A 27,566-nucleotide genomic window follows, 5' to 3' on the forward strand; every position below is an offset into this window, starting at 1 on the left:
CATAATAGCAACGTTGGATAAAAAGTAATATATCCTCATGTGTAAAAAATATATTTACTTTCATGGATATATGCACCCCTCTAGATTTGTTTTCATTGGACTATTCCAAACACCGGAAGTGTTCCACAATCTACTTCCGGGTTGTTGTTACGGACGCTTTCTATCCCGGAAAAAAATAATGGTCCGTGCATTTTCAGCAACACTGGCTGAATAATAATATGCAAATATGGTTAAAAGGAGGGTTAGTGGTGTACAGATGTATCGTTGGTTTAGCTTTAAGTGCTAAAATATGGCTAAATGTTGTTTTGGTCAGCGCTGGCTGTGATTACTTCAAAATCAGCCGTTACCGACCATAGACATGTTATTGACAGGTATGAACTAGTGCTAAGCTTTCGTTAATAATACCAATAAAATGTGTTTGTTATGTACGTTATGCAAAAACACGAGTTGCTGACTCGCTGCAAGGAATCTTTTTTACACGACTCATATATCACGTTGGATTCTTATGAAGATGCGCGCTCAAAGACAATTTTAAAGGTAAGGCAATTTGCACAAGTTTAAATCATAAAGACAGAGACTGCCAAACTGTTAAACAGGTAGGGGAACTCAAAATATATATTGTGGGTAAATATGATTATGTTATTGTGCATTATTGTTTATTTTATCAGTTATATTATTATTAGTGAGCATTAGTGGAGGGAAGGATTTACTTTTTAGCTGATCAGTTGACTTATGACTCAGAAATAATGACTTATGACTCCTCCCACATGCCGCTCTGGCACAGTTCTCAGTTTCTATGTTGAAATATCCACCTATTTCATATATTTATTACGTTTCTGTGACTGCTGACTGTTAGTTACCCCGTTTAAAACACTGTTGACTTTAACTTGACATGCTTTAAGTGGCTTTAAAGTGGCTGCCTGGGGGACACTCTGCTAAATATTTCAGGACAACCTCATTACTGTAAATGGGGCTGTGTGTGAGCCTGGTGAGGGTAGACAGGCAGCACCGGGAGAGAATGCACAGTGTGATTTCTGAAACTGTGTGTATGCATGTGTGTGCATGTGTGTGCGAATATGTTAGTCAAGCAAGTATCTCATGCCAGGCTTTGTGTCCCTGTTGCAACACCGTGTAACACACTTGGGCTCCAACAACATCTGCTTTGTAAAGAGCTAATGACAAGACAGTGGAGACTAAAGGATTTAAAGTGTAGTCTAATGAGGCCCAGTGTGCTGCTGACAGAACCCCCCACTTGGATGTACATGTGCTTATGTCTTTAGCATACGATGGTTGGCAGACCAGGAGGTATAGACCCCCAATAGACTTATTACAATGTATGCGTTACTATCTGTCCATCTGGTTGACGACAAATATGGTGTCAATTATATAAGCAAACCTGCTACTGCCTGAAATCATAAACACTGTCTGAATAAGTTCATACACATACAATGTTAAGTTTCTAATCTCTGGATTGAGAATTGTTTTCTGTTTCGCTAAGGCTGCACAGACTACATAAAGTGGTGTAGAGGGAGTATGCTGATGAGGGGAGTCGGTAAGAGAGAATGAGCTGGAGAAAATCATAAAAGACTTAACTGGTGCAGCTGTCAGAGGAGAAAAATAATATTTGTCCAGCTGGATATGCGTCCCTTTGTGGAAGCTAAATGTTGAGCTTCCTGAGTGCCCTGTCAGAGAGCAGTACCACGTAACAGCCAAGACGCAGTAGAGACCAGAGTGTGGGAGCTGTACAGAGCTTGACAAGGATTATTAAAATCAGAGGCAAATATGAGGAAGCGGCGAGAGAGGTGGAGTGTGAGGATGCTAAATTGACACAGACACTCTCCATTACTTTTCACTTGATTCATATTGATGACAGTGTTGACAACGAAATGCTCATGCTTGTTCTTAGAATTTAAGAGGTCACTTAAAATAGACACAGGAAAATGAGTTTGTATAAATCCCCCACTAGCTCAATATATTGTGTGTCTATTTTTCTTTTTTCTTAAATCAATGACAGAAGAAATGTTATGTTAGAGAATATGCAGACATTTTGTTCTTCATGCTGTTATTTAAAAACATAAAATGAATTGTGTCTAAACTGTTGGTGATAAAATAGGATAGACCAATAGGATAGACCGATAGATTGTTTCAGACATTATTTGTACTAATTTTACTTTTATATTTAAATCAGTTGTCAGCCTTTATAAGTGGTAATGAATCTGTATTTGCACAGCTTATTGGGAGCATAAGCCAGGATAAAAGTAAAAAAAAAAAACATCCATTTGTATTCTAAACATTTTTTGTATACTTTCTGTAGCTAAACTGGTCATGGAATCACCAGTGGATGCTAATGGAGACCATCCTTCGGGGAGTCAACCTCTTGAGGGAAAATCTATCCAGCTGGACCTAGGAGACGCTGAAGACAAACCCAGAAGTAATGCTAATAGGTAAGTGTCAGTACTAACATCTCCACTAATATAAACTTACACACAGTCAAATAATATTTATGTCATTTTATTCTGATATAGAAGACTGCCCTTTGTCTCTATGGTAACCTGCATTTGATTGAACATTATTCAGTAACACAGACAAGTGCTAACATGTGGAAATATAAATGTCCACCAGTACAGGACAGAGTAAAACACATGTCATTTCTTAGAAAACAAAACATGTAGCTCAGAGAAGCGTTGAGTATCCGTTGAATTAACAGCAAACTATGCAGACATAGACAGTACCTGTGTGTGAGGGGAGACTGGGACCGTGACAGGGATAGTTTTGGAGCGACTGGATTGATAAAGAGTGACACGTGGGGAGAGGCGAGAAGAGGATCTATATTTCAGCTCTTTTATTGTGTGTGGCGTTGTGAAGCTGGGGGCAGATGATGAAGGACAAACTAAATGTAACAAGTGAACAAAGGCTCACTCTGGCACCATTAGTGTCTGCCACTCGTCCCTCCACACTGTCTCCCTCTCCCGCCCTTTATCTGTCTTTCTTTCCTTCCTCCTTCTAAATGGGAACATAATAATTGAAGATTCCACATCTTGAAACGAAAACCCTTGGGTAGGTAATTCAAGGCTTATTACCGAAGGCTGCACCATTTTTCTGCTTTCTAAGCATTAAAGGGTTATTTTGTGTTCCTGTAGATGGGAGAGGGATAACCATTATGAGAACAAAGCGTCCAGATAATGGAGAATGGGGCTAAAAATAAGGCAATCCTCCAGTCGCCGTAGGGGACCAGTGGTCAGTGTCTCTGTCAGGCTCAGGCTAACTTCCACTGAGACCACTTTAGGTGAGCCCTGTATGTCAGGGCAGGTCTAGGGGGCTCTTTTACCTCCACCAGGTAGGGCTGTAGACACACAAACACTCACTGGCGAAGAATTATCTGATCAGTTCCTGGAACAAATTACGGAAGTTGAGTTGAGCAAAGGGAGAAAAAAACTGTTCATAACTATGAGGGCTTTCAACCAGCCTTCAGCCTATAGTATGTCTTCTCAGATGTCAGAGATTTGTCTAAGAACTGCCTCCTAATTGAAGGAGATTAAGATAGTCTGACAACAGCGCTGGCTCCCCTCAAATTGAAAAGCTGTAATCCATTAGTTTTCATCAGATGGGACAGTGGCTCAGTGGTGAGGATCGGTGGGCCACCAGGAAAAGACCTGTAATGAAGTGTCAGCACGGGCCAGGAGGCTGCCAACAGGCCTATAGCTTCACACTGCTGCAGCAAATGGCTCTCACTACCCAACCTGCCAATCTTGATCAGGCTACAGTGTCAATACTCTGATATATGTGTGTTCTGGTGTGTATCCAGTGTTTCAGACGATTAGGATTTGGGGGATATATTTAAGCAGGTGAATGAAAACCCTTTTCCGTCCAAGGTTCTTTTTCATTGAATAAATACAATTCTCTATGGTCTTCACAGTATGTAGCTGGTTTTGTGTTTAGCAGAGTGTGACACGTGTGTGAAGTCTATCAGTTGTATCTCTTCTCCTGTATCACTGGCCGGGCTGGGTGGCGAGGGAGCTCTGGGGTGAGGGCACTAAGTGGTCAGGACGGGATATGTTTTCAGCCTGTTCATTCAGACAGTCTTCCCCCTCACAGAATGGAGCCCTTTGATGGAAGAGATATTTGGTTCTAATGCGCTTGGTTTGGCATTGACTGAGACTGGAGCTTATTTGAAAAGGATCTTCCTGCCCCCGTTGCCTCCGACTCCCCCTCCTCCTGTTAGAGGGTAGGGGAGCGCAGCACGACAGACAGCCCACCCACACTAAATTAATTCTGACAAGGAACTTAAGATAACGTCAAAGCGCTGACTAATCGCAGGATTGGGTTTCTGTAAGTCAGGGAGCTGTGAAATGTGCCATCATATCTAATAAAAGACCTCCGGTCGCTCCTATTCTCTTTCAACCATACTGTTTAGGGGGCTGCCTACTAGTTAGTGTTGGCCATCTAACCGAGAGTTATTTAAAAAAGAAAAAAAATACACTGTTGTAATACCAGTTGCAATTGCTAAGAGAAAGATTGTGCACCTCATTTATTTATATAGTGCTGTTACTCTAAATACTCTAAATACAAAAAAAATCGATTTTGATACTAGAGAAAAGGATTTGTACTTGGTGCCTCTTTCTATATAGTGCACAATAAAAAATAACAATTTTAAGCAGTAGGATGTATTTTGTTTTCATAATGATTATTTTAAGAAATTAGGGATGGGTTTGATATGGATTTTTTGAGCCTTTATGAATATTTGGCTTGCTGCTGTGGCTGATAACTGATATTTATTGATACCAATATTTAATCTTTAAAATCCACCCCACAAATTTTAGTTGAAAACCCAAATTTTATACCAGCCAAATTTCAATGTGTACTGCTCAATGTTAACTTACAACAGAGGACATGTTTGGCAAGAGGCCTAAAGGAACCTTTCCTAGTGGCTTCCTTTTCGTCTTCCCCCAATCTCCTACTCTCTTATTGAGTCCTGTTTCCCAGTATTTGCCATTACAGATTTGTCCATTGTTGTAGCACCTCACACAGTGGAATGGCTTTATTTGCTGTGAGTTCTCTGTTTCTGCCCATTTTGAGTCCCCCTTTTTCTCCCATTCTACCCCCTGTCTCTCTCGCAGGTGTCTGAGTTACAAGCAGTAGAAGTAATCAGGTTCACAGCTAATCCTGCCAAGTTGATTAGGCTGCAGGTAGCTTTCACACTATAGCGGCCAAAAGGTCATACCACGGAGGAGAGCTGATGGACTTCGGGACACACACTATCCACATTGACTTTATGACTTACAGAGCCAGACCCTAAGGAGGGATATTGAAAGGGAGTAAGGAAAAATAGGTGAGTTACTTTCTCCAGACAAAAACAGTGTGCAAACACTGAAATAGACTGTGGTAGAAGTTTGCTGGTCGTAGTATGTTTGGTTAATAGTCAGTAGGAGAAGAGACATTGTACGATCCTAAATGCTATTCTCTGTCCAGATCTATGAATCCAAATGCTCTCAAAGCAACTGTTTCCATCCTCATTCTCTTCACATATGGCAAAAGTAATTCCCACTGATACCATAGAAAAGGCAGTTTAATTTGACCTCTACTTTGTTATAAAACTATCATGTAAAAAAGGAGAATGGTCTAATTACATTTTGTGTTTTAATGAACTTTTGTGAATAGATTGCTACAGATGGAGGCCCATTTGAAACCTGCTGTCTACGTGAAGTCCTGGGGTGGAGCCCAGAACGCACATCCATGTTTATGGGGTACAATAAAGGCGCGAACAGGGCTCAGTGCTGCAAGTTAATTTTATGCACAAAAATTACTAGCAGGAATTGTCTTGACAAGTTAGCACGATTCCTTATGTTTTATTTTAAATGTATGTATTTATTGGCAATAACTTGTTGTGTTTGACCATAGAGTAAAGATTTATTTGGTAATATTAAATTGCACTATTGCTATTTTGAATGTAGAAAACTGAAAAAAAAAAAAAAAATCTCTTGAGATTTTGCCCTCTGAAACCAAAGTGTGTCAGATTGAACAGTTATTTAATGTGTTGTCATTGTAAGACATCTGGATCCGTTCATGGCCCAGGAGCAGGCAGGAGGTATTTTATAGGCCTGTGCTGGGGGAGAAGCCGCCTGATGGGGAATGGGACTTTAGCATTCTGTATCTCGGCTAGTCACACATGCAAAATCATTTTACCAATAAACTGAACAGCTTCTCTTAGGGAAGATTTTTTTTTTTTTTTTTTCATTTTTTGGTTGGCCTGTTGGCAGGTAGTTTAGTCTATGGTCAGTTATCATTGAATTTAGTAGTTTGTAATTTGGAATCTGGGATGCTGTCAAATAAAACATGATAAATGAGAGGGATAATTGCCTATAGTTGAGGTAATGTAAAAAACAGAAAACACAAAACAACACCAAGCTTTTACCCCTGAACTAAACAATCCTGACACAACATATTAACAGATTTAACAAATAAATTCCTAACAATATCTTTTTAATGTTTCCGATTATCATATTGGTTGGTTTTAAAATGCACAACGAAAGCAAAATCTTTAAATGATATGCAAGAAAATAGTAAAAATAATCAATTATTCATTTTGTTATTTTTGAATGGGTATCACATTTCTGCCCGTACGCACTCCTCATGCACACTTAATACTACACGATAGCGCATAAATATAGTTGTGGCATACCCAGTTGAATGTTTTAATTATGCAAGAATGTAGACATGTTGACACACACAGACACACCGTGTTACATGGGGGAAACGTATATGCACTGATTTGCATGGAAATGACTAAACATGTCAGGCCCGAAGATGTCATTTCTAATCTGTCATATTAAGGAGGGAGGCAGAATAGCTGATGCAGTCTGTTAAAATCAAAAGCGCTGTGCTGCCTGCTCTGCGTGTGTGTTGTAAAGTAAGACGTAATATGCAGAGGGTGGGTGCCTGCCGATGCCTTGAACACCACTTCACACCAGATGCTTAGCAGACACTCACACACTGTTATAAGCACGTCCATGTTCATTACTGTTGATGCTGCTGCGCCTCTCTCTGCCCTACGCACACAGTGGATGAGACAGTGGATGAGACAGGAGAGTGAAAAGTGACGGGTTGGTCCAAGCGCATCTTTAATGTGGCGAATTTGTGTTGCTTTAGCGGCAGTGTGTCTTGTTTTTAGTTGTTGGTAGTTGGTTGTTACATGTCTTTGGTGATATAAACAATGCTCCCATATGGATTCTGTCAGCCGATACTGATATCAGATATTTGATATGCTGTAATGCCAGTACCTATATTTGCTGAATCCATTGCATGGTCCACAAATTCACAAATTTAAGTCAAGTTGTAGTTAAGTTCACAAATTAGAGCTGAACATTGTGTATGTATATTTATACATGTACGTACATACATTAACATTTGAGAGAAGAATAAAAAATGAACTGCTAAACTAATACAACATGTTTGTAGAGGTTTAAACTACAGGTACAACAAGACTTTTCAATTAAAATAAAGGATATTTTGTTCTTTGCAGAGGACGTTCTATTATTTGAATAACTGGATCCTTTGTGAGTTCATGACTGCATCAATGTAATATTGATTACTATTAATTGTGCAGCTCTATCACACATCAACTATTCCCTCAATCATACCAATGTTACTGATATTAACACTGATAGCTTTGGCACCGATATATAACTTGCTAAATGTGGTGGTTCCTTCCATCTAATCCTATCTCCCATCAAATAACGTCATGCCATGTTTCCCTTCTTCCACCTCTAGGCCTCAGTCCAGTCTGGAACATAACACTCTGGGGATTTTTTTAAATATATATATATATATATATATATATATATTTCTTGTCCTAAACTACTATTGCTTTTACTGTTCACAGCATCACATTGAAAGACCTCCAAACCCAAATAGAAGACCTCCGATCAGAAAGTCCCCCAAAGTCCAATGAGTGCCTCAAATGGTTCCCCTTCAGAATGCACTTCAAGTCTGTTGCTACGGGATACCAGGATCAGCTTGACTTCCTCAGGGGACTGGTAATAAACTAAAGACTTGAGTAATATCACTGGATTGGGGAATATTTTGAAATTGATTAATTTGCACAATCTCTTTTTGCAATGCAAATGGTCTTGAGTTATTCATATTAATCTTAATTATTGATTTGATATTTTCGTAATTCCAATACTTTGTGACTTGTTTTATTTATTCGCTTGATGGACTTTGGGAATTTTAACAGTTTTAAAAAGATGTTTCAGACTTCTAGACTTCAGACTGCTAGATTTACCCTTTTTTACAGTTTAGCTGGTAAACTGAAGTTTAAATTTTTGTTCTTGTTAATCTACATGGAGTTTCTTGAAAGGATTAGCTCATACATACTTCTCTACTAATTGGCTCTTTCAGCAGCTCTACCTAAGGTCAGAAGAGGAGGGTAAAGAGGTGGTGACAATAGAACTGCTGGAGGACATTTCATCGCGTTGTAGAGTCTGCTTTCCACGCACTCCTTCTCTTTCATACTCATCTACTTTGCCTCAGCCGGACCTCATCAATACAGTTCGAGATGAATCATCTATTGAGGTACTGTTTTAAAGGTGCACTATGTAACTTTTTTGGTGGAGAGTTGGCCACCTTCTTGTCTCCATGAATGTTCTTCCTTTGCATGGAATGTTTCCCAGTACGGCATCAAATGTATCAGATGTTGAGTTATTTTTAAGTTTAATGTCATACTGTAGAACATCTCAGACAAAGGAATAAAATCCTTGGAGCTTTAATGTAAAGAATTAAAATTTCTTATGCCTGCACGACTGTGTATGTTACCTAAATATATTGTGTAAAGTATGGTAAAGTATGCCACTGTGTTAATCATTCTTTTCCTTTATTTTACTCTTACCTGTCATTTTCAGCTCCAGACAGTTTGGGATGATGTGCGTCTCCAGCTGCGCCGCCACCTGCTGGATCGGCTGTCTCCTCACATCTCAGAGCATTCAGGACCAGGCAGCACTTCCTCTAACCCATCCATCTCTAAACGGATCTATTGTCTGCAGCATCTGTTCTTTCTTTACCCTGAGTCAGAAGTGCTCGCAAATTATCAGGTAAAGCCAACACAAAACTTAAGCATTAAAACAACACCTCAATTGTGCCAGAGACTCTCTATTCTGGCTGTTGAGTTGACCTGACGTTTTGACCCATATTGTTGGCAAAGTTCAGTAATTATTCAGTATAATTCCATAAGTAATTATTATGAAATTTGTATCTGTGTCTGTTTTAACACCTGAAATGTACAATATCATCTGTGAAAATCTCTTATTTGAAATGTGTTACTCAAGTACTTCACATCATCTTATTTGCAGACCCTGAGGTGCCAGTTCACAGTTGCTCTTCTCCACTCCACCCTAAGTTCCAGTGCGAGTGGTGAGACCGGCTTTGACAGACTCACAGTGGGCTTTCACTCTGTGGCACCCCTACTGTCCCAGGCCCTGAAGGAGGAGATCCATGTTCTCTCACACTTGGTGGATCAGCACAGCATCCTAGGCTTCCTCAGCGCAGCTTACCTGGACACTGTAGCACGGGAACTGGCCTCTCTGATGGAGAGAGAATGTGAGGCTGCTCGAAGAGACAACACTGCAGTCACCAGCAAGAACAGGAAATCTTCAGCCAAGTCTCAACAGTTAACAGGTAAATGATTCACTGTTCAATTATGTTGGCCATTTGTATTGTATTGTATTGTTTATTTTTCCAACAGTTTACTACTGTTACTAAGTTTTACGACCTAGCTCGTGTGGGGATGGAAAGTAACAAAAAAAAGATATCCAAGATGTTAAAATGGTTAAATAAGGTAATTTAATTAACAGGTGTGTAGGGGTAAACTAAACATACATAAACAAAGGTACCTTGCAAGGAATTAAACCAAATAAAACAAAGGTAAAGTAACTAAACACAAATTTTACAGTAACTAAAATCTCACACAAAGACAAACTTAGGCAGTACTGACAAATTGAGTTTCTCAAAACATAAGCCACTACCCCCGGTAGTGACTGAACTGACAAAATGCAACAAAGGCATACTGGCCACTCCAGGCCAGCAGCCCCGAACAGGTGTCCCCAATCTCCTTAAATGGGGAGGGAGGCGGCTGGAGATGGGCGAGGCTGAAATCGGTCTTCCAATCATGGCCCAGGGATCCAGCAGCCAGGTTTGAGGGGAAGAGGAGATTTGGGGACAACACACAATAAACAAAATACATAAAAACAAACAACAAAACAAACCTAAGGCCCTAGTGCTCTGTATAGGAGCAGCAAATGCAGGGTCACTCAAAAAGTACCTTTATAATATGATAGGAGCTATAGAACTAAGATGAACGCCACTGCTATACAGTTAATAGTCAAGGCCTGTCTAAAATGTATAGAGTTGTTTTTTGGTTTTTTTGTAAAGGTACTTTAAAGGTACTTTAAAACCACAGTTAACATCAGTTACAATAATCTAATACACTGGTAAAGTGTGACTATGAAAAGAACAGTGGCTGAACATAAGCTGGCTTTCAAGACCATAAATGTACTTGGACATATGAGAGAAAAGAAGTGGCTCTCTGATCGGCAAGACTGTGATATTACCTTATACTGTATATTAAGACTAGAGCAGTATAGACCTCCAGATTTCATGTCACTTTGGATTTTTGAATCCTCCAAATCCCTTTGTTTGTTTTGGCCTATTTAAAGCATGCTGGGGGTAAAGATTCTCACACAAAAAGTAAAGTGTATGAGCCATTGTTTACTTTTCAAAAAAATGGTGCACATGTCAGCTTCCCTACGGAACGGGAAGAAGAGGGCTTTTACATCTGCCATTCTTGGATAAACACAGCAGCAGCCTCCCTCCATGTCTCGGCTCCATCTCCCTCCCTGGTTTTACTTTCCCTCTCCTTAAACGTGAGATGAGAGGAGGCAGCCAGGATAATTGGCCATGCGTCAGTTGGGCTGTTTGATCACGTAACGCGGCGGAAGCTACACACCTACGTGCCGCTCAACAAACCGTCAAATGTAGCACCGGAGGCAGAACATGGCTCCAAAGGGAGCGGGGGACCCGTGCTGTGTAATGACGCTAAAATGGAGCACTTTTGCCTGGGCTGCCTTCTGCGTGTGGATATGTGTGTGTTTGGATCAGCTCAAACACAGCTTTGAGCTATACAATTGGGATTACATTTAAGTGTTGTTCACATTTGAAATCTCCTCCAAAAACTGCAAGCCCACATATTAACCATTCAGTCGCCTGTGGCTCCTAACATCCATATCTTCCAAATGAGTCCTTAATCTTCTTGTACATGGTACCATATACTGTATCATTCTATGGTTATAATTGTCAATGCCACTATAACAAAGGTTAAAAAACGATTTCCATACATATTCAGTGACTCTTCAGATCTTCTCTTCCCTCCTGCTGTGTTATTGTTTATTTCTACACTAGAGTCAGGCAATAGGTATATTTTGATAGGAGCCATGCATGGGAGACTGTGTGGGATCCCAGGGGAGCAACACTGTCTGTAGCATCAGCTACTGTCAAACCATTGAACCATTTAACAGCTTTCACAGCCAGATCTGCCTCCTCTTTTAACCCCTCTATCTTTAAGGAGGGCTCACACAATGTACCATACACATAGCCCATTTTACTCTTTCATACTCACTCTGCTACATCTTTACATTTCTGACGTCCACCTCTTGTTATCTTTGTTATTGTCTTATTGTTTTTAGACTGTAATAGGCTGAGCAGTAGTCACAGACTTTCAACTGTCAGACCGGTTGGCCAGGAACAACTATTCAAAACTTTCACCTCTCTCATCTGTGTTGATATTTTGATTAAATAAAATGATAGTTGGCTGTGCTTTGGCATTGTTGTTTTTTTTTTGTTTTTTTTTTAAGATATGCAGTGTTGTTATTTTTGCTTATTTTGCATCTATGACACACTGACATGTGCATTTTAGCATTATTTTAATATTGCATGAGGCTAATGAGAGGAATCTCTCAATCGGAGCATGTGACTTGCACACACTGTTTCTCGTTTGTCTTTGTGTGTGTGCATTAATTGCAAACTTGCTTGGGAAATTGTGTGATCAAGAGTCAGTTAATACCACCCTTTTAAAAATGCATCATTACATTTCCATATGGCATCAGTTATTAGCATATGTATACATATGAGATCAGTCTTTTTGTAGGACATCAAAAGCTTTCACATCCAACTTTCCCTCACATACACATTTTATTCCCTGTAACAATCGACCACAGGGGTGAAATCGGGGCTGGGAGATTCTGTTCAAACACTTTCCAGCCTCATTCTGATAGCAATGATTTGAATTCAGCTTCTGCTAATTTCCCCATATGACGAAGGCGGCAGCTCCCTGCATAGATAAAAAGGGGATTGCGAGTACATGTATAGCAGGCACATTTACCCCCACTGCAAGCCCCTCTTCGCCCTCTCTGCCTCTTTGAACTCTTTCTTGGAGAAAGCCTAGCCTATTCAGTGGAGAGTCTCTGTGTGTGTGTGTAGTGGCGTGAGATAGTAGATGTGTTGAGGCTCTGACTGGCATTGGGGTGCTTGTGGGGATTGAGGCTACTTGGGAATGGCGTTTGTTAATATTTAATAAGAGCAGCTCCTCACTAGATCATATCTCTGCCCGAGTTTATACACACTGTCAGCTGGGGATGTGCATCCGCATGCTGCCATGTAATTATGGGCTAGGTAGGAGGGGGTGTGGGTCTATGACTCTTCGAGTTTATGGATGACGCTTTTTATGGGACTCTCAACTCCGAGTATTTGCACACAATGAGGAGGCCTTGTTTAAGAAAGTTGCAGAGGAGGAGGCTGTTTGTTCATTGTTTTGAGAAGAGGTCTTAACATTGTGTATCTGTGTTTATTGAATCCCTCTCCAAATCCTATGAAATTACAGAAAAGAATACGTTTCGCGGCTCTTGAGAATCTGTATTATGCGTATCATTTATTTTCCCCATTTCCTCTGAGTGGTCACAATGGCTTTTGTGTATCACTCTTGAAAAGCTCAAGGATATGAACTTTCCCTGGCACCTTCTATTAAGAAGGCGCAGGCTGAAATAGCTCCATACGCGATGGAGAGACGTGTGATTGGCAGAAGGCTTGCAAACAATAAGGGCAAGAGCGTTAAAACAAGGGTGTTTATGCAGACAATGCATTGCCTTATTGTTCGTCTGTTTTATTAAAGTAGAGTAGAGAAACAAAAGAACATACTCTTTATCTCACTGCATTGTCATAATCTTTAACAAAGACAAACTGTACAGGATTGGAACAAATGGACTAAAAAGTTGCCTTCTAAAATAACTATTGCTCCTTACTATTTTCCAGGGGAACTCAATTGAGATATTTCTACTCTTGCCTTGTCAAGGACAGGTGGCCCCTGCTGTGACCCGGTCGGAGAGCACCCAGGGAAAGGGCCACCAGAGACCAGCTCTTGGGTGGTGTGCGGTGACTGTGTCAGTGTGTGTACGGCAGAATCACAGCAGGAAACCTCCAATAATAAGGCTGTCTGAAGAAGCAGTGGGCCGCAACTGACAGAGAGGACCCTGGTTGTCACTGGGCCTAGCAGGCGGTCTATAGTTGCTAATAGCCCTTCTACCCAGATACACACATATTTATGCACATTTGTACCCTTGGGCAATGCACATGACCCTGGTTGACATGCCAAAAAGTCATGAACGCATAGAAGATTCTTCAACAGAGCTGTGCACATTTTCAAACTATTATAGCATCCACAAAAGCTTGAATATAACAAAACAAAGTGTTTCTGTACGTTTTAATTTCGTTTTAGTGCCATCATCTCATAACAAATCCAAACATAGTGTGGGTTTAGTTTCTTGTTTCTGTAGTTCACTGGCTTTTTTCAAAAATGTACTCTAAATAGTCAAAAAGTGTAAGTGTTTGAGAAACAATGTAAGCAGACTTCTTGATGATCTTCTGATTTACTTTGCAGATGTACAGAAGGTGTGTGGATGAGGAAAAGAGGGACAGGTCATAAGAGCGGGAGAGATGCTATGCTCCTATGCTGGAGAGAAATTAAATCAGTGGCTAAATTATTGCATGATTGCCCATTCCCCAAAGACTTGGGCATCATTTGGTAGAAAGTGTCTAATAATTGGTTTTCGGCCATGTCAGACACATACAATTCCCCTTACTAATGGCTCTGTTAGGAAGAACTGGCCTCCAGGGTCATAGAAGGACAGAAAATAGCCAGACGATAAAGCCACCCTACACTCTTCTCTTTTTGTCTGTATAAACCAAGAGGTGAAAGAGAAGAAAGACTCAGAACAGACGAGTGAAGGAAACAAGGAGGAAGTGTGTTTGTGTGCAAAGAGGAAATGAAGTGGCAATAAGAGCAGCCAAAGGGGAAATGCTCTTCACCGTGAGTTTAATACATCAGACTGGGGATTTGGCAGCCCGCCACACACCAATTGTTTACCTTTTTGCTCACTGGCTGCATCTGTTCTGTTTTGTAAACGGCACTAAACTATTCGCCCGTAAACACCGGAATCAATAACAACTGCTAAGGGAATTCCCTTATCCCACCCCTCGCTCTCTTTCCCCATGTTTTTATTCTATACCACCACCCCCTTTCTCTCTCCGTCTCTCAGTCTCTCCCTCTCTCCTTCTGTCCCTCCCTTCACTTTCTCTCTCTCTTTCTCCCTCCCTCTCCCCATGCTCCTGCCAGTCAGATCACTATGTTGTGTTTGTGTGTGCAAGGGGAAGACTTTGTCGTAGAACCAATTGTGAACCCACAGGAGAGACAGACAAGGAGAAGACTGATGGATCGCCAAAAATACCTGCTCTGCTTCTTCTGCTTTGTGTTACATTGTTGTCATTGTTAAAAGCTACAAACTGAAACTAGCCACTGAAGACCAATGCACAGAAATGTTTTTCCCTAAGTGGAATTTCTTCTGCCCTCTATATAACCACTGCAAATTCTCCAACATCTTATTTTTCTGACATTATTACAAATGTGTGCTGCATGGCATACATCACTGATATGCTTGGCTGTGCTTTTATAGTCATTGCAGTAGAGAGACTAAGCATTGATTTTACTTTATTTGAAAGTAGCTCCTCTCGCTGTGTTGTCATATCAGGGAGAAATTATATGAACATATTTTGCCTTGTTTCCAGCCCTGGCTTTCAGCACCACTCTCTTATTGATTCTCAGTACATTGACCTTTAGTTGAACTCTGCTAGCTGCTAGTGCCCTTACTCATTTCTGCTCTAAGAGACATGCTATGCACCATGCTATATGACACACCTGGGTGCTTTTAAGCACACCCTTTCCATCAACTGACTATGAGAGCCTCCATTTGGCCTTACTGTTGTGACAAAGGTATAATGAGCTTTAGATGGCAATATACTAGACCGCTACGGCTATGAGGCTATAAGGCTATTTGGCTAGTAAGACAACTATAAATACCTATATAGTACGGATGGCAGAACCCAATGCGGACAAGAGCACGGTTAAACATCAAGGTCATGTTCTCTCATAGTAGATGTCCTCAAGTCATGTTTACAGGATGGCAATTGAAAAGAATAGTGTGAAAGAACACAGTGTGATGGTACATAAGGTTATGCCTAATAGCTACTGACTTTTTAAGAAGACTGTCTTGCTCGGTACATTGTTTTTGTATGTCCTTCTCTCGTTTACCCCAAAGAAGTTATATAGTTTGTATCATGATGTTAAAATTTTGAAAAGTTCATAAATAGTGTCACTGCATTTATGGATGTGCAGGCTTAAAAATAAAGCCAGTACTTGAGTGTCAGCTAGGTCACACATGTAGAGAGGCAGACTCCCACTGGAACCCATTACAGAAGATCTGCTGTGCTGTAGACACATGCAGTTTAATTACACACACACGTCCACACATATTCAGACTGACACCAAATAACAATGTGATTTCACACAGACATGCGCACATAAATACATGTATACTTTTTTTAGACTTGTAAACAAAAACAAGCTTGGGGTCAGAATATATTCGGTGGTGACCATGAAGTCTGGTTGCAGTGGCAATTATCCTGCAGACTGACATGTGCAACTTTGAGTCTTCTCCAAATCAGGGCAGTCATAATGAGTGGCATTACACAAACATAAACATGTGTGCAGGCACCCACTCCCCAAAAAGGCTCTGCTCATAGACATGCATGTGAACATAGTAGCACTCCCAGACCCACAGTGACTCACGCCTCATGCATGATTAATATAAGATCCTAGGGGACATTGTGTTGTCATATTGTCAGATTTTGTTTAACAATATGGCAAGATTACATTAAGATCCACAGGCAATAATGTAACAATTACTGAAAAGGGCCCCCTCTCCTTTCTTTCTCAGCACTCAATCATCGGCTGGCTTTAAGAGTCAAAGCTAATACTCCGCTCATCCATTCCCAAATGCCTTTGCAATAGAGCAGCTCATTTAGGCGGACACACAAAAGTATTTGTGCATGTGTCTGGGAGTACGGCAACACATCTCCAAGCTTCCCATTCTCCGGCTTTAATGCGGAACATCCCCTGGGTGATGGCTTTGGCAGCCTCCAAAATGGGAAATCCATATTTGCCAAGGGGGTCATCTGCGGGTTAGGGGAGAAAGTTTTGTGCCGAGAGAGCAGCATGAACATGTGTGACTTCTCTGGGAGAAAAGTTTGCATATTTTCTCTTTGTCTTTGTTTATGCAGTGTATTGGGAAAACATGAACGGGTCGATATTTATAAAAGGTGTTGTGCTTGGCAAGACTCAAGGAAAGGAGGTGTTTCTGACGAGTGTATGTAGGTTGGAAGGTTGAACTGAAGAACTATTTTCCCACTGTTGTTATTCTGCACAGCTCTTTTTTGTTGTTTGTCAGCCAGTATGTCAATATTAACCACTATGTTTTATTTTTCTTCACCAGCACCTGTAGAGCTTTTCATGAAAAGCAGAACTTTCAGTCTAACCTCCCACCAGCTGAGGGCATTAACTCAACTGGCCTGCACCTTGCTTCAGTTTGAGAGCACTATAAAAGAACTGACCAAGAAGATGACCCATATCAGTTGTACTGGACACCCTCCCTGTGTTAAAGGTACTGCATGACTTTTTGCTCTTTTTAAAGATATTGACATAATTTGTTTGAGAAACACACTAAGCATACTTTTTTGACCAATAAACAGTGTCCTCTTTGTCTTTGCTGTAGTATGTTGTATAACTTGTGGGTAATGTTGTGCTTGAGAGAACATCATATTTAAGATGGGAATCATCTTGGGTCTTACAACCGCCTTGAGTATCCCTTTCCTCTCACCTCTTTGAACTGCTGAGGCAAAGATGTTAAATGAAAGCTTTTGGTGCATGGCGTAATTTCCATAAAGGTTAAATTTACAAAAACAAGACTTGCAGAAAGGCTCAATTTACAGAGAGGTAAACAGCCTTTAAAGGGCAGTTATCCAAATCATTAATTCTAGGCAATCAAACGGCTTAATTACCAGAAATTCATCAGATGGGCTTAAAGGTCAAAAAGTGATGCGCTCACTACTTCCTCCTCCTTCCGTTCCATGCGGTCTTGTTCGGCTAAATTGCCTCGCCTGGGGTCTCACTCTTCGCCTTCTGATTAGGAAAATGTGGCCTTGATGTTCGCTCTTTTTAATTGCAAAACCTAACCCAGGACTCTTGCCACGCTTGTCTACAACCATCACTGCCTCTATACTTTCCACCTCCGTGCACATTCACACAGCCTTGGCCCCTATAGAATTGCTCCATATGTGGTTGACCAAATCTGGGTTCAAATCAAAAGTAAGCCCCTAAAATTAGATGCATAAATGTCTTTGCCATCTACAGGCTGTCTTTGGTCTCTCTGAGGGCAAAATGGTTATTCTGCCGTCAGTACGCCTTAGTTTAGTTAGAAATGATGTGACCCATATTTGGCTTATGTGCAGTAGTCTTTCATGAAGGCTACTAGCAACTGGCAAGCGGCCCAGCTTTTATCCCATGATATCATACTCTATATTATGAATCATATGGAAAGATTCATGCCTACTAAAGTGCATATATTTGATGTTATCAGAAAGGTCCACATAGATATCTTATCAGGGTGTCTATGTGGATTTGGTGATAATTCAATGCGCAAATGTGTCTGGCGTTTTTTGTATAATGGAATATGTAGGGGAAAATTACTAGTCTGCTGGGACGTACACCTCGGCCAAAAAAATGATGCTGTAATGCTTAAGATCTAGACTAAATAAAAATATGTGTCACATGTCTTTATTTCAGAAGTCAACTTGCACTGTATTGTAACTTAACTCCTAGACCATCGGGCCTCTGGCTGCGTTTCAACCTGCCTAAGGTTCAAAGTTTCTGTAAATTTCTTTCTCAATTAGGCATCTCCAGAAGAAATTCCAGCTTAGATGTGACTGGACATAACAAGAAAGCCCCAGTAACAGCACAGTCACCTCAGCATCTAGAGGTAAGACAGCTTGTTTAAAAAGTATTATGGCGTTAACAAGTTTGTTTTGACTCCATTTTCGTTTCTTATAGGTGCAGTTTCTGGAGTTTGACTGGAGGTTGGCTTTTAAGGGTCTGGTTCCTCAGATGGCTCACTGTGTTAAAGTGGTACTTGATGATATTTGCACCAAGAGTCTACAGCAGGAGGAGGCCTTACATTCTGCAGGAGAAACCTCTCTGGCCCTCATACTCACACAAGATCTAACCACCAGCATCAACAGCAAATATCTGAGCTCCAAGAGAGAAACACCCAATATGATAGCTCACGTGTGTATTCATCACACACATTAAATATTACATTCAACCTTTAAAAAAAGATTATTTATATAATATAGTTTCTATGTTATTTTTCCACCAAAGTTATACTATACAGCTGCACATTGTTTATTTGCATGTTACATTTTGGCATAAAGATGAATGAATAACTACAATGGAGACCTTTGTTGAGGTCTCCATTGTAGGTCACTCGTCTATATTGAACTCAATTCAAAGTGTGTCTTCATCCTCTCACTTCAGTTGCATCCCCCTCCAAACCCTTTTACACTGATTTGTGGTTATTAATGCTAACAACTGTCAAAATCAGTCGGTGGCTCAGACCTGTACAACATATTTATGAGTAGGTCAACGTTTCTGCGATGAGAGCTGTTGCTCCTCAAAGGTTATACGTGCATGAATTTGCATTCAATAGCAGATAATACAGTATAAAGGTTTTTTATTCTCTCAGCAGCTGTCCTCCTTTGACACATACCATTGGCAGGAGCACTGTCGAAATCAGTGTGCAGCCTGTGAAGTATACCTGCCGGGTATAGCATATAAGTTACTTTCATTTTATATACAAATTGATTTGCCATTATAACTTAATCTTTTATGTGGTATAACAACATATTACAAAGTAAAGCATAAAATTATATCTTTATTCGGTACAGTTTATAAGGTAGTCCTTGAACATTTTGGAAGCAGAAGACAAGGCGAGCATTTGAGCACATTGTAATTCGAATGTCTACTTGACAGAGGATCTCAAAATCTGGAAGCATTGTCTCTAGAAGTTGGTGTACAAATTATTGGGTGTCAGCATACCCTGTATGTCACTTTTGTTACATAAAGGCCTGTAGACATGCCCATCCAAAAAGACAGGTTATCATAATGTTATACATGAACTGTGTACAAAGCAGTGTAGTGAAAATGCCTCTTTATGGCTCATTTCTTATTGCTTCCTCTGTTTTAATAGCAACATTTTTAGCATTCCCCTGCATTTACAACTTAAAAAAAAAATCGTTTCTAAATTCTGCTCACACATAAACAGGCCTCCGTAGCACTTAAAACTTTACACAATCTTTTTCACCTTGCTGCGGAGGTCCTGGTGGGATTTAGGCTTTGATCTCAGCTGGTTAAGGTCTCAGCCTGACTTCGACAAGGATGTGCATGTGCTTGTTTTTCAGCGTTGTGTGGACGCTGTGCTGTGTGCCAGCGCTGTGGGTGATACTTCTCAAGGGTCTCTCCATCAGGCGGCTAATGCAGGGTGTTATGCCTGCCCCTGCTCCATCTCACTCCCTCTCCAAGCTAAGCTCCTAATGACTACGAGTGCTGAGATATTGACTTAATTGTCCAAACGGCCATTGTTCCCAGGCCTTTTAACCCCCAGTGGATGCTTTTATGGAGCAAATAGTGTAAAGAGACTGTAAGGCTGTCAGTTGTGTGCACATGCTGGAGCCCTGATCTGACAGAATGTCGAAGGTCTCATTGAATGCCCAGTCTGTGTCCAGTAATGGAAAAGTTTGTTTGACAACAGCGCTGCATGCTGCTTTATTGATTGATTTATTATGTTATTACAGCATATTAGCACCCATGATTTAGTAATTTGATTATTTGTATCTAGTTAAAAAGGGTATGCTGTTTTCCTTTGTGTTCTTGCAGTCGGAAAATTACAAAGAGTGTGATACCTGAATCAGGAATTAATTAGTTTGTTGCCTCTTGCATTGTGCATCAATTTGTCAGTTATAACTGGTTTGAGTTTTTAGGGAATTGACCTCCTGATCTTTTGTACCAAAGATGAGGGATGTCGCAACTTTCCCAGAAATTAAAACAATTGCTTGAGCATAGGGCAGGACATACTGCAGATGTGAGATGTTATACTGTGTTATGTTATATTAAAATATTTTCAATATTCAGAATTTAGTTCTTGTTGAAAAAGTAGTGTCATTCTTTGACGTTATTCCAGTTGCATGCATGTGTATAGGTGATATACGTCTAACTTGTTGCTGTGGAAGTATATAGAATAAGTGCTATTTTTTATGACAAATTCATAAAACTGCCTGCACCCTCTCTCTCCTCACCTTTATTTGACCCGTGTGCTTTTTCTTCCCTCTCAGCACGTTTGACTCCCCACCTCTCTGCCAACGCACTGTAACGTTTCTGCTTCGATGTGACTAACATGATGCATGCCGTTATGGAATTAGACAAGTGCTGATGTATCCTCTGAAGTAAAGGTTTTATTTGACCCGATACGCTGTATGCATGTTCAGCAGCAGATTGGCGAGCATGTCTTTATTGCCTACATCTGTATTCTACATTTGTACTCATGTTTGCCTTTCAGCTGTAATGGCTTGCACAAGGTTAGGAAAAAAGCATGCATAATATCCAGCTCGATCTCAAATCTTTTGTCATTCTGATAAGAAAGTGTTTCATTATTTACACCTAATGAGCTCCCTTCCTCCATGTTTGCTGAGAGATTTCCTTGATATTGCTATCTGTCTACTTTTTCTCATAGTTCTGTGGAGCCGTCATAAAGGAGCTCAATGCCTTACTACCCTTGGCAGCAGCCTGCAGGGACAGCTCTCTGTTGGAGGTTCGAATAACGTTTGTGGAAGCGTGTAGCACCGCTGCGTTTGCTATGTTGGACCGTGTTCAAGAGAGAGCCAGTGAGGTACCATCCTCAGCCCCCCTGAAGAACCTGCCTGCTCTGTTGGCTACTGTCATTTACCTACACCAGCAGATGCAGCACTACCACATCAAACTCAAGGATTCAAATACTGCTGTGACCAAAGTGTAAGTTTAGCACAAATGTCAAAGTTTCTACATAAAACAAATGTTCATCTATATTTAATCACATGCATTTGTCTCATTCTGCTTAAGGATGCACTCTTCCAGTACTGGTATAAGTTCGAATATAAGCACCGATCCAGAAAAAAGGGCTGGCCTGGGTATCGGCTTCCAAATATCGGTTCAGCCAATATCCTGGTTGGGCATAAAACTGCTGTAATAAGACTATTTACTGGTTGTAGTTGGCCCACAAAGACTCATAATGTTTGAACTTTTATTCATACAAAGCTGTTCTGTGGTTACTACTGAGATAAATAACAGTAACATAACACATTTGGATCAGTTTTAATTTTATTTTAAGGAAATAAATGCTAATTTCAGCCTCTGCACTAGTATTGGTTGATATCGGGTATCGGCAGAGACTTAAAACCATATTTATTAGCAAAGACCATGCCACAACAATGGTATATGATAAGCATATTTATTGATGATATGGATAGAGCTGGAGCTGAGTAGAGATTCAGGATGAGGCTCTGTCTCAGGCAGTCGGCCCAAACGATTAAGGATCCCCAAAAAGATTAATTAAGATGAGTAAAATATGGAATGAGCTAGTAATTAGTTGCGGTTATGATGAACGTATAGGAAAGATGGAGAGGACCAGCAGTCGAAAGTATGATCTGGAATGTCTGTCCAGGCCAGAATGAGGCAGATTAGATGCAAAATGTGGGTGGAATAAGAATAGATATATCAGCCAATCAAAGGATTCTCAGAAGTGTACTGAACGAAAAGGTGGATTGTTACTGGAGGAGTTGGAGGTAAACCAGGAGGAGAGCGGAAGTAGACTGTGTTGTTGGGATGGACTTATATAAAGTACTAGAGGTGTGGTTGAGGTGAGCTGGGGTTCATTGAAGAGGGTCAGTAGGAGATTGAGGCATCATCCTCCTCCTGAATCTGAGTTTATCACATTTACTCCATTTATTATAATTGTATGGGAACTGAAAACGCTGAATCAGTGCATCCATTTCTGTCCACTAACTTGTAAAAGAATAATTTGAGATTTTCCAAAACAATTGTTAAGCAGAGTTTATTACCACTGCACAATAACTTGGAGTTTTTATTGACCAATCTATAGTGATTTCTGAAAATGTGTTTGAAGACATTGGCACTTTGATATTAAGGTCTTATACATATGTCCTTTCTAAGTCTTTCTTTATCCCTTCACTTCTTTTACAATAAAGGGCTTTTCCCTGTGGCGGAAAATGTGTTAAAATGGCAGACCAAGTATCCTGCTGATGGGGGAAGACATAAAAATGAGTGGCAGGTCGTAATGACAGCCATATTGTGTCTACATTTGGTGGCTTTTTATGCCTCATAATCCTTCCCATTAACCTCTGCTCTGCTCAGATCCCCTCTAAAGGCATCTCTAGTGCCCTCTGTGCCCCTGTTGTTCCACCTCTGGCCCTCTGCACCCCCGCCTGCACTTGCTCTATGCCCCCTTTGGTCATAAAACCTCACAGCCCTGCTCCCTTGGTTTTAAGCCCTCGGCACCTCTGTTTAACTATTGCCTCCCTCTGGTAACTTTTTTTTTTTTTTTTTACACCATAAAGAATTAACGGATGATAAATAAATTCATCTGTCCTTCATTTTAAATTGTTCTTTGAAAAAATTGAATTAATTATAGATTTGGTATATATACCAATATGTTTCTAGACACACTTGACCCTCACTGCCCTTGTCTTTTATGTAATATTTTAAATATCTTTGGCAGATTTTTTCCCTTGCAGACTGTTTGCTCTTATATTCAAGGTTTTGTTTCTCTCCTCTGTGTCTAGACCCCTGACCTTGCTGCCTATTCAAAAGTGCCAAGATGTAGCAGAGACAATCAGAGAACAGCTCACTACCTACTGCATCCAGGTCTGCTCCACTTGCCTTCTACAGGATGAGAGTCACCACTGGGATGACCCCAAGCCCTTCCATGAGGTACAGCACTTTGTTTATCTTCAAAACTCACTGTGTAGCAGAACGACTGAAGAACAAAATCACAAAACAGTCCCAGTTGTTGCTCAACTTAATTTGTTTTTTTCCCATTCCAACTTTGAATTTGAATGCCATGTGGGTTAGCGACAACTCTCTATAGATTTTGGAGGTTTCTGGCATCTGCTTTTTTCATTCATACAATGCACCTTCACCTCCCACTCTGCCTCTTTCTAAGCAAACCTTCTTCTGTGTGCTGCCTGAGAACATCTGTGGCTTCTCTGCTGCCCTCGGGGCTCCTGGGATTCAGCTGTCTGAAGTCTGCAGTCTACTCTGGGACTGTCTGGAAACAGCATAGGGCCCCTGGAACTCCCCTACCTTTATGCCCTTAAACCAATCTAAACCCTCTCTCTCTCTTTTACTGTACCTCGCTGTTGCCTTTTTCCCCCTTTGTTCTTCTCTTTCGCACTGGGTCAGTGGTGTCAGACAGACCTGCTGAGTGCAGGTGTGTGCTTTTATTCAGCCACGTCTGTGTGCACTGTACACGTGAATGCATGTGTCACTGAACTGGAGCAGCTGTCTATACATCAGACCTGTATAGTATCCTCATCTGTTTATGTTACGGACGACAGCATAGGGCTTCCTCTATTGGATTTCTGGTAATGCTATCATATGTGCAGTTTAATGGCCACAACATCTTTACCACCTATCACCTCTGATTAACTTATTGTTATTTTGTTTAATGTTAGATGTCCTCCCTGACTCAACCTTCTCATTTTATCAGTTCTAACTAACTTCCTCTTTATGTTCTCGTGAGCTCCTCTCTTGATACCTCAAGTGTAAGTACACACTGACACTGTCTATTCTTTTAGAGTTTGGCTTTGGAATGAGCAAAGTAAATTCAGCTCCTCACAGTGTTTTGCAGCACTCGTTTCCTGTTGCCTAGTTGTTGCCAGTTAGTTATTCCTACAGGGAGTGCTTTATAGTTGACCTTGCAATTTAAATTTAAACACGACCAGATAAAACCCAAACCACACTTGTTGTTTTTGCATGTTTCTGGTTTGGGTCCAGTGTCTGGCCTTACTCTAGCTAGTCCACAGGCAGAGAAGGCGGTCTAATCCCGGACATAGATTTTGGTCACGCTACTAATCAGCCACCAATCCTTAAATGACTGGCTTGAGGGGCGAGAGGAAGGCAACAACAAAAGCCTAATGAGCTGAAGTTTTTTTTTTTTATCGTGTGATCTCCAATGTCTTTCTGTTGGATTTTGTATGTGGTGTGAAGGACATTTTCTATTGCTGCTAGAGATATCAAACTTTAGCGTTATAATTATTGTGAGAAGGAACCTCAGAATTTTACGTTATATATTGAAGTTTTTTTCATTCACATCCTCTAATAGATTATCATTTGCCTTGTGTAGTATGTGGCCAGCTTTATGAAATTAAACGTTCTGCATGATAAATTCAAGCTTATGTGACATGAATAGCCAAAAAAAAAACCCACAAAAAAACAGAAACTTGGCATTTAGGTTGACTTTTGGAGTGTAAATTTAGTAGAAATTCATGAATATTATTTTGTAGTTCTTACAACAGTGTTCTGAGCTGAATAATGACAATTAACCAAATAATATAGTCATCTCTACTTGGTGCAAGGTGTCCTGATAATGCCCCATTTCACTGTGGAGGATGCGTCTATTTTCTATTTTGCTTATTATTGTGTGGCTTCCTCTATGTACTTGTGCATGCAGACATCTGTGTTATATAGCAGGCCTGTTGTGATGTATTCTCTTCTTCAGGACTTTAAAGTAGATTCTCAGTTGGAGAGGAGAAACCCAGGTGCAGGGTGCAGGTGGCGTGACCACTGAGAAAAAGTACTGTTGACAGACCCAACTTTATCTTTCTTTTCTCCCTTCTTTTTCTTTGACTATTTTTATCATACCGCCTTAGTTTTCTTAGCGTTGCTTCTCTGTCAAGGTCCATATGATAATCTGTCTCTCTGACTAACCTCCCGTGTTCCACTTTCCTCTCATCTACAGGGGGAGCGGTGTTCCTTCTCAGTGCAGATGTGGTATTACTTCCTGTGTGGGCTCCGCAGTGATCTGTGGCCTGTCCTTCCTGCGGCGCTGTCTAAGGAGCTGCTGGGGAATGTGCTGTCAGAGACTCTACAGTTACTGCTCCAAAGATACGCTTTGGCTCGGCCCTCATACAAGAGACACCTGCGGATTAGGTATTGTACCTAATGTGTAATATGGACCTGCAAAACAGAAATGAAACAACTATTAAGGCAACTTAGTATACTTTCCTTTCAGTTTATGATCTGCTGTAGGTTAAATAAAAACAAAACAACAACTTAAAGATGAATACCTGTGTAAATATATTGTTAATTTAATATCACATATTTTTTGAACATATGACTCATATTGTATTGAAAGAATAAAAACATTAAATTATACCAGTATGTTGTAAATGCAGATTGGCTTCCATCAGGCTACACCAGAGCAGCTGTGGCTACAGAAGTAGCGTACCACCACCAGTATGGGAAGTGGATGAATAATTCATGAAATTGCGACTATGAACAACTTTATTTTTCTCCATTCAGGATATTATCACTTTGCTACATATTTTGCATTCAATTTGTTTGCATTTGGGTTTTGATAAATATAACCAGCAAAATTACCCTAGCAACTAATTCAACTGTACATTGTTTTTATTCTAAATCATTTATTTCTTTTACTAAGCCAACATTTCCTATATTAAACATGGTATTGTACTGTCTTTTAGGTGTGACATCACTGCAGTTCTGCTTTATGTGGAAGAGCTGATGTGGAGTGTCTGTGAAACTCCAGATGCCTTGGCACACATCACTCCTTCATCAGAGACAAATGCTAAAATGAATTCCCCAAAGTGGCCAAATGCTATCCACAATTCATGCAATCGACTCCTCACCGTGCTCATTACTGTCACTTCACCTCTCTCTTCTTTGTATAGGTCAGTGCTTTTTCTTTAAATATAAAGACAAAACGTACATACATTTGGGATACATTACACACTCTCTGATGTCTATTTCTCTAGAACCTTTGTCAATAACCCTGGCTCTACTACACAGCCTGTTGACAGCCCTGTTGTCCGATGGCTTAATGCTATTGACCCTGACCTCTTCACAGAACAAGTCATGGGGTAAGTAGAACCACCAGAATAAATGTAGTTAAGAGTTTTTATTAATTCACAAGGAAACAACATTATATAGACACAACATTTGTATCTGTTTGCTAACCTCCATAAAAGATGCATACAAAGTTACATGTCCAAATGTGTCATTCATAGTATTTATGTTTAACATGTGTGCACAGTTACCTCTAAGGGTTTGACCTTTGAGGTGCAATCATTCTCAGACTCACCCGGCTAAGCTCTCATCTCCCGCACAGCCAGAGGTGATGTCACTGCTCATTGATGGAGCACAGATCAAACTAACCCTCATTCTGTAACTTTTAAGTACTGGACTGCTGAAATTCGTTTATTTTTATGACCTCTTTATTTCTTTTCTCTCACCTTCTGTCAGCATGCACAGGGCCGGCCAGAGAATGCAGGCCAGATACACGGTTTCCTGTTACACGGCTTAACACTATTGTTTTTGTAATGGAATAAAATGGAGAAACATCGGCAAATTCTATTGGAGTGATAAAGATCTAAGCCTTATATTTGTATCTATATTAAACTTTCTCTTTGACTTTGAATGTGTACATACCAAGTACATCTGGGTGTTGTGTTTCTGTAAGCTGACCCTATGCTGTAGTGGGATAGATTTATCAGAGCAGTTAAAAGAGGATTTCTTGGGGATTTGCAGTCTCAATGACATCATAAATTGCACTGTCAGATTTAGGCCTAGTTTTCTCAGTCAAGCAGCGGGGTACCACAGCTTTTGGCTCCAATAGAATGGTTAATATCTGGACACACTAGCCCTTTTTAGCCATTAGACACTGGACAAACCTTGCTTTTTCTTGTCATTAGAATTTATAGAGATGTAAAAAGTAAAATGTAGGCCGTCGCTT

General features: G+C 40.4%; 1 protein-coding gene across 2 annotated transcripts in view; it reads left to right on the forward strand.

The window, feature by feature from the left end:
- The first annotated feature begins 173 nt into the window (after positions 1 to 173).
- The window catches only part of kiaa0825 (KIAA0825 ortholog), an 89,033-nt gene continuing 61,640 nt past the window's right edge, over positions 174 to 27,566 (forward strand). For both annotated transcript variants that reach the window (XM_033973283.2, XM_055224313.1), the window contains exons 1-14: positions 174 to 537; positions 2,315 to 2,444; positions 7,880 to 8,033; positions 8,398 to 8,571; positions 8,898 to 9,086; positions 9,345 to 9,669; positions 16,926 to 17,093; positions 18,382 to 18,467; positions 18,539 to 18,772; positions 21,273 to 21,550; positions 23,377 to 23,524; positions 25,554 to 25,744; positions 26,299 to 26,505; positions 26,590 to 26,694. In XM_033973283.2, the coding sequence (XP_033829174.1) occupies positions 2,326 to 2,444; positions 7,880 to 8,033; positions 8,398 to 8,571; positions 8,898 to 9,086; positions 9,345 to 9,669; positions 16,926 to 17,093; positions 18,382 to 18,467; positions 18,539 to 18,772; positions 21,273 to 21,550; positions 23,377 to 23,524; positions 25,554 to 25,744; positions 26,299 to 26,505; positions 26,590 to 26,694 (2,378 nt within the window). In that variant the 5' untranslated portion in view covers positions 174 to 537; positions 2,315 to 2,325. The remainder of the gene's footprint in view (positions 538 to 2,314; positions 2,445 to 7,879; positions 8,034 to 8,397; positions 8,572 to 8,897; positions 9,087 to 9,344; positions 9,670 to 16,925; positions 17,094 to 18,381; positions 18,468 to 18,538; positions 18,773 to 21,272; positions 21,551 to 23,376; positions 23,525 to 25,553; positions 25,745 to 26,298; positions 26,506 to 26,589; positions 26,695 to 27,566) is intronic.

The sequence above is a fragment of the Periophthalmus magnuspinnatus genome, chromosome 9, assembly GCF_009829125.3.
Source record: "Periophthalmus magnuspinnatus isolate fPerMag1 chromosome 9, fPerMag1.2.pri, whole genome shotgun sequence".
In the NCBI taxonomy this organism is placed as follows: Eukaryota; Metazoa; Chordata; class Actinopteri; order Gobiiformes; family Gobiidae; genus Periophthalmus; species Periophthalmus magnuspinnatus.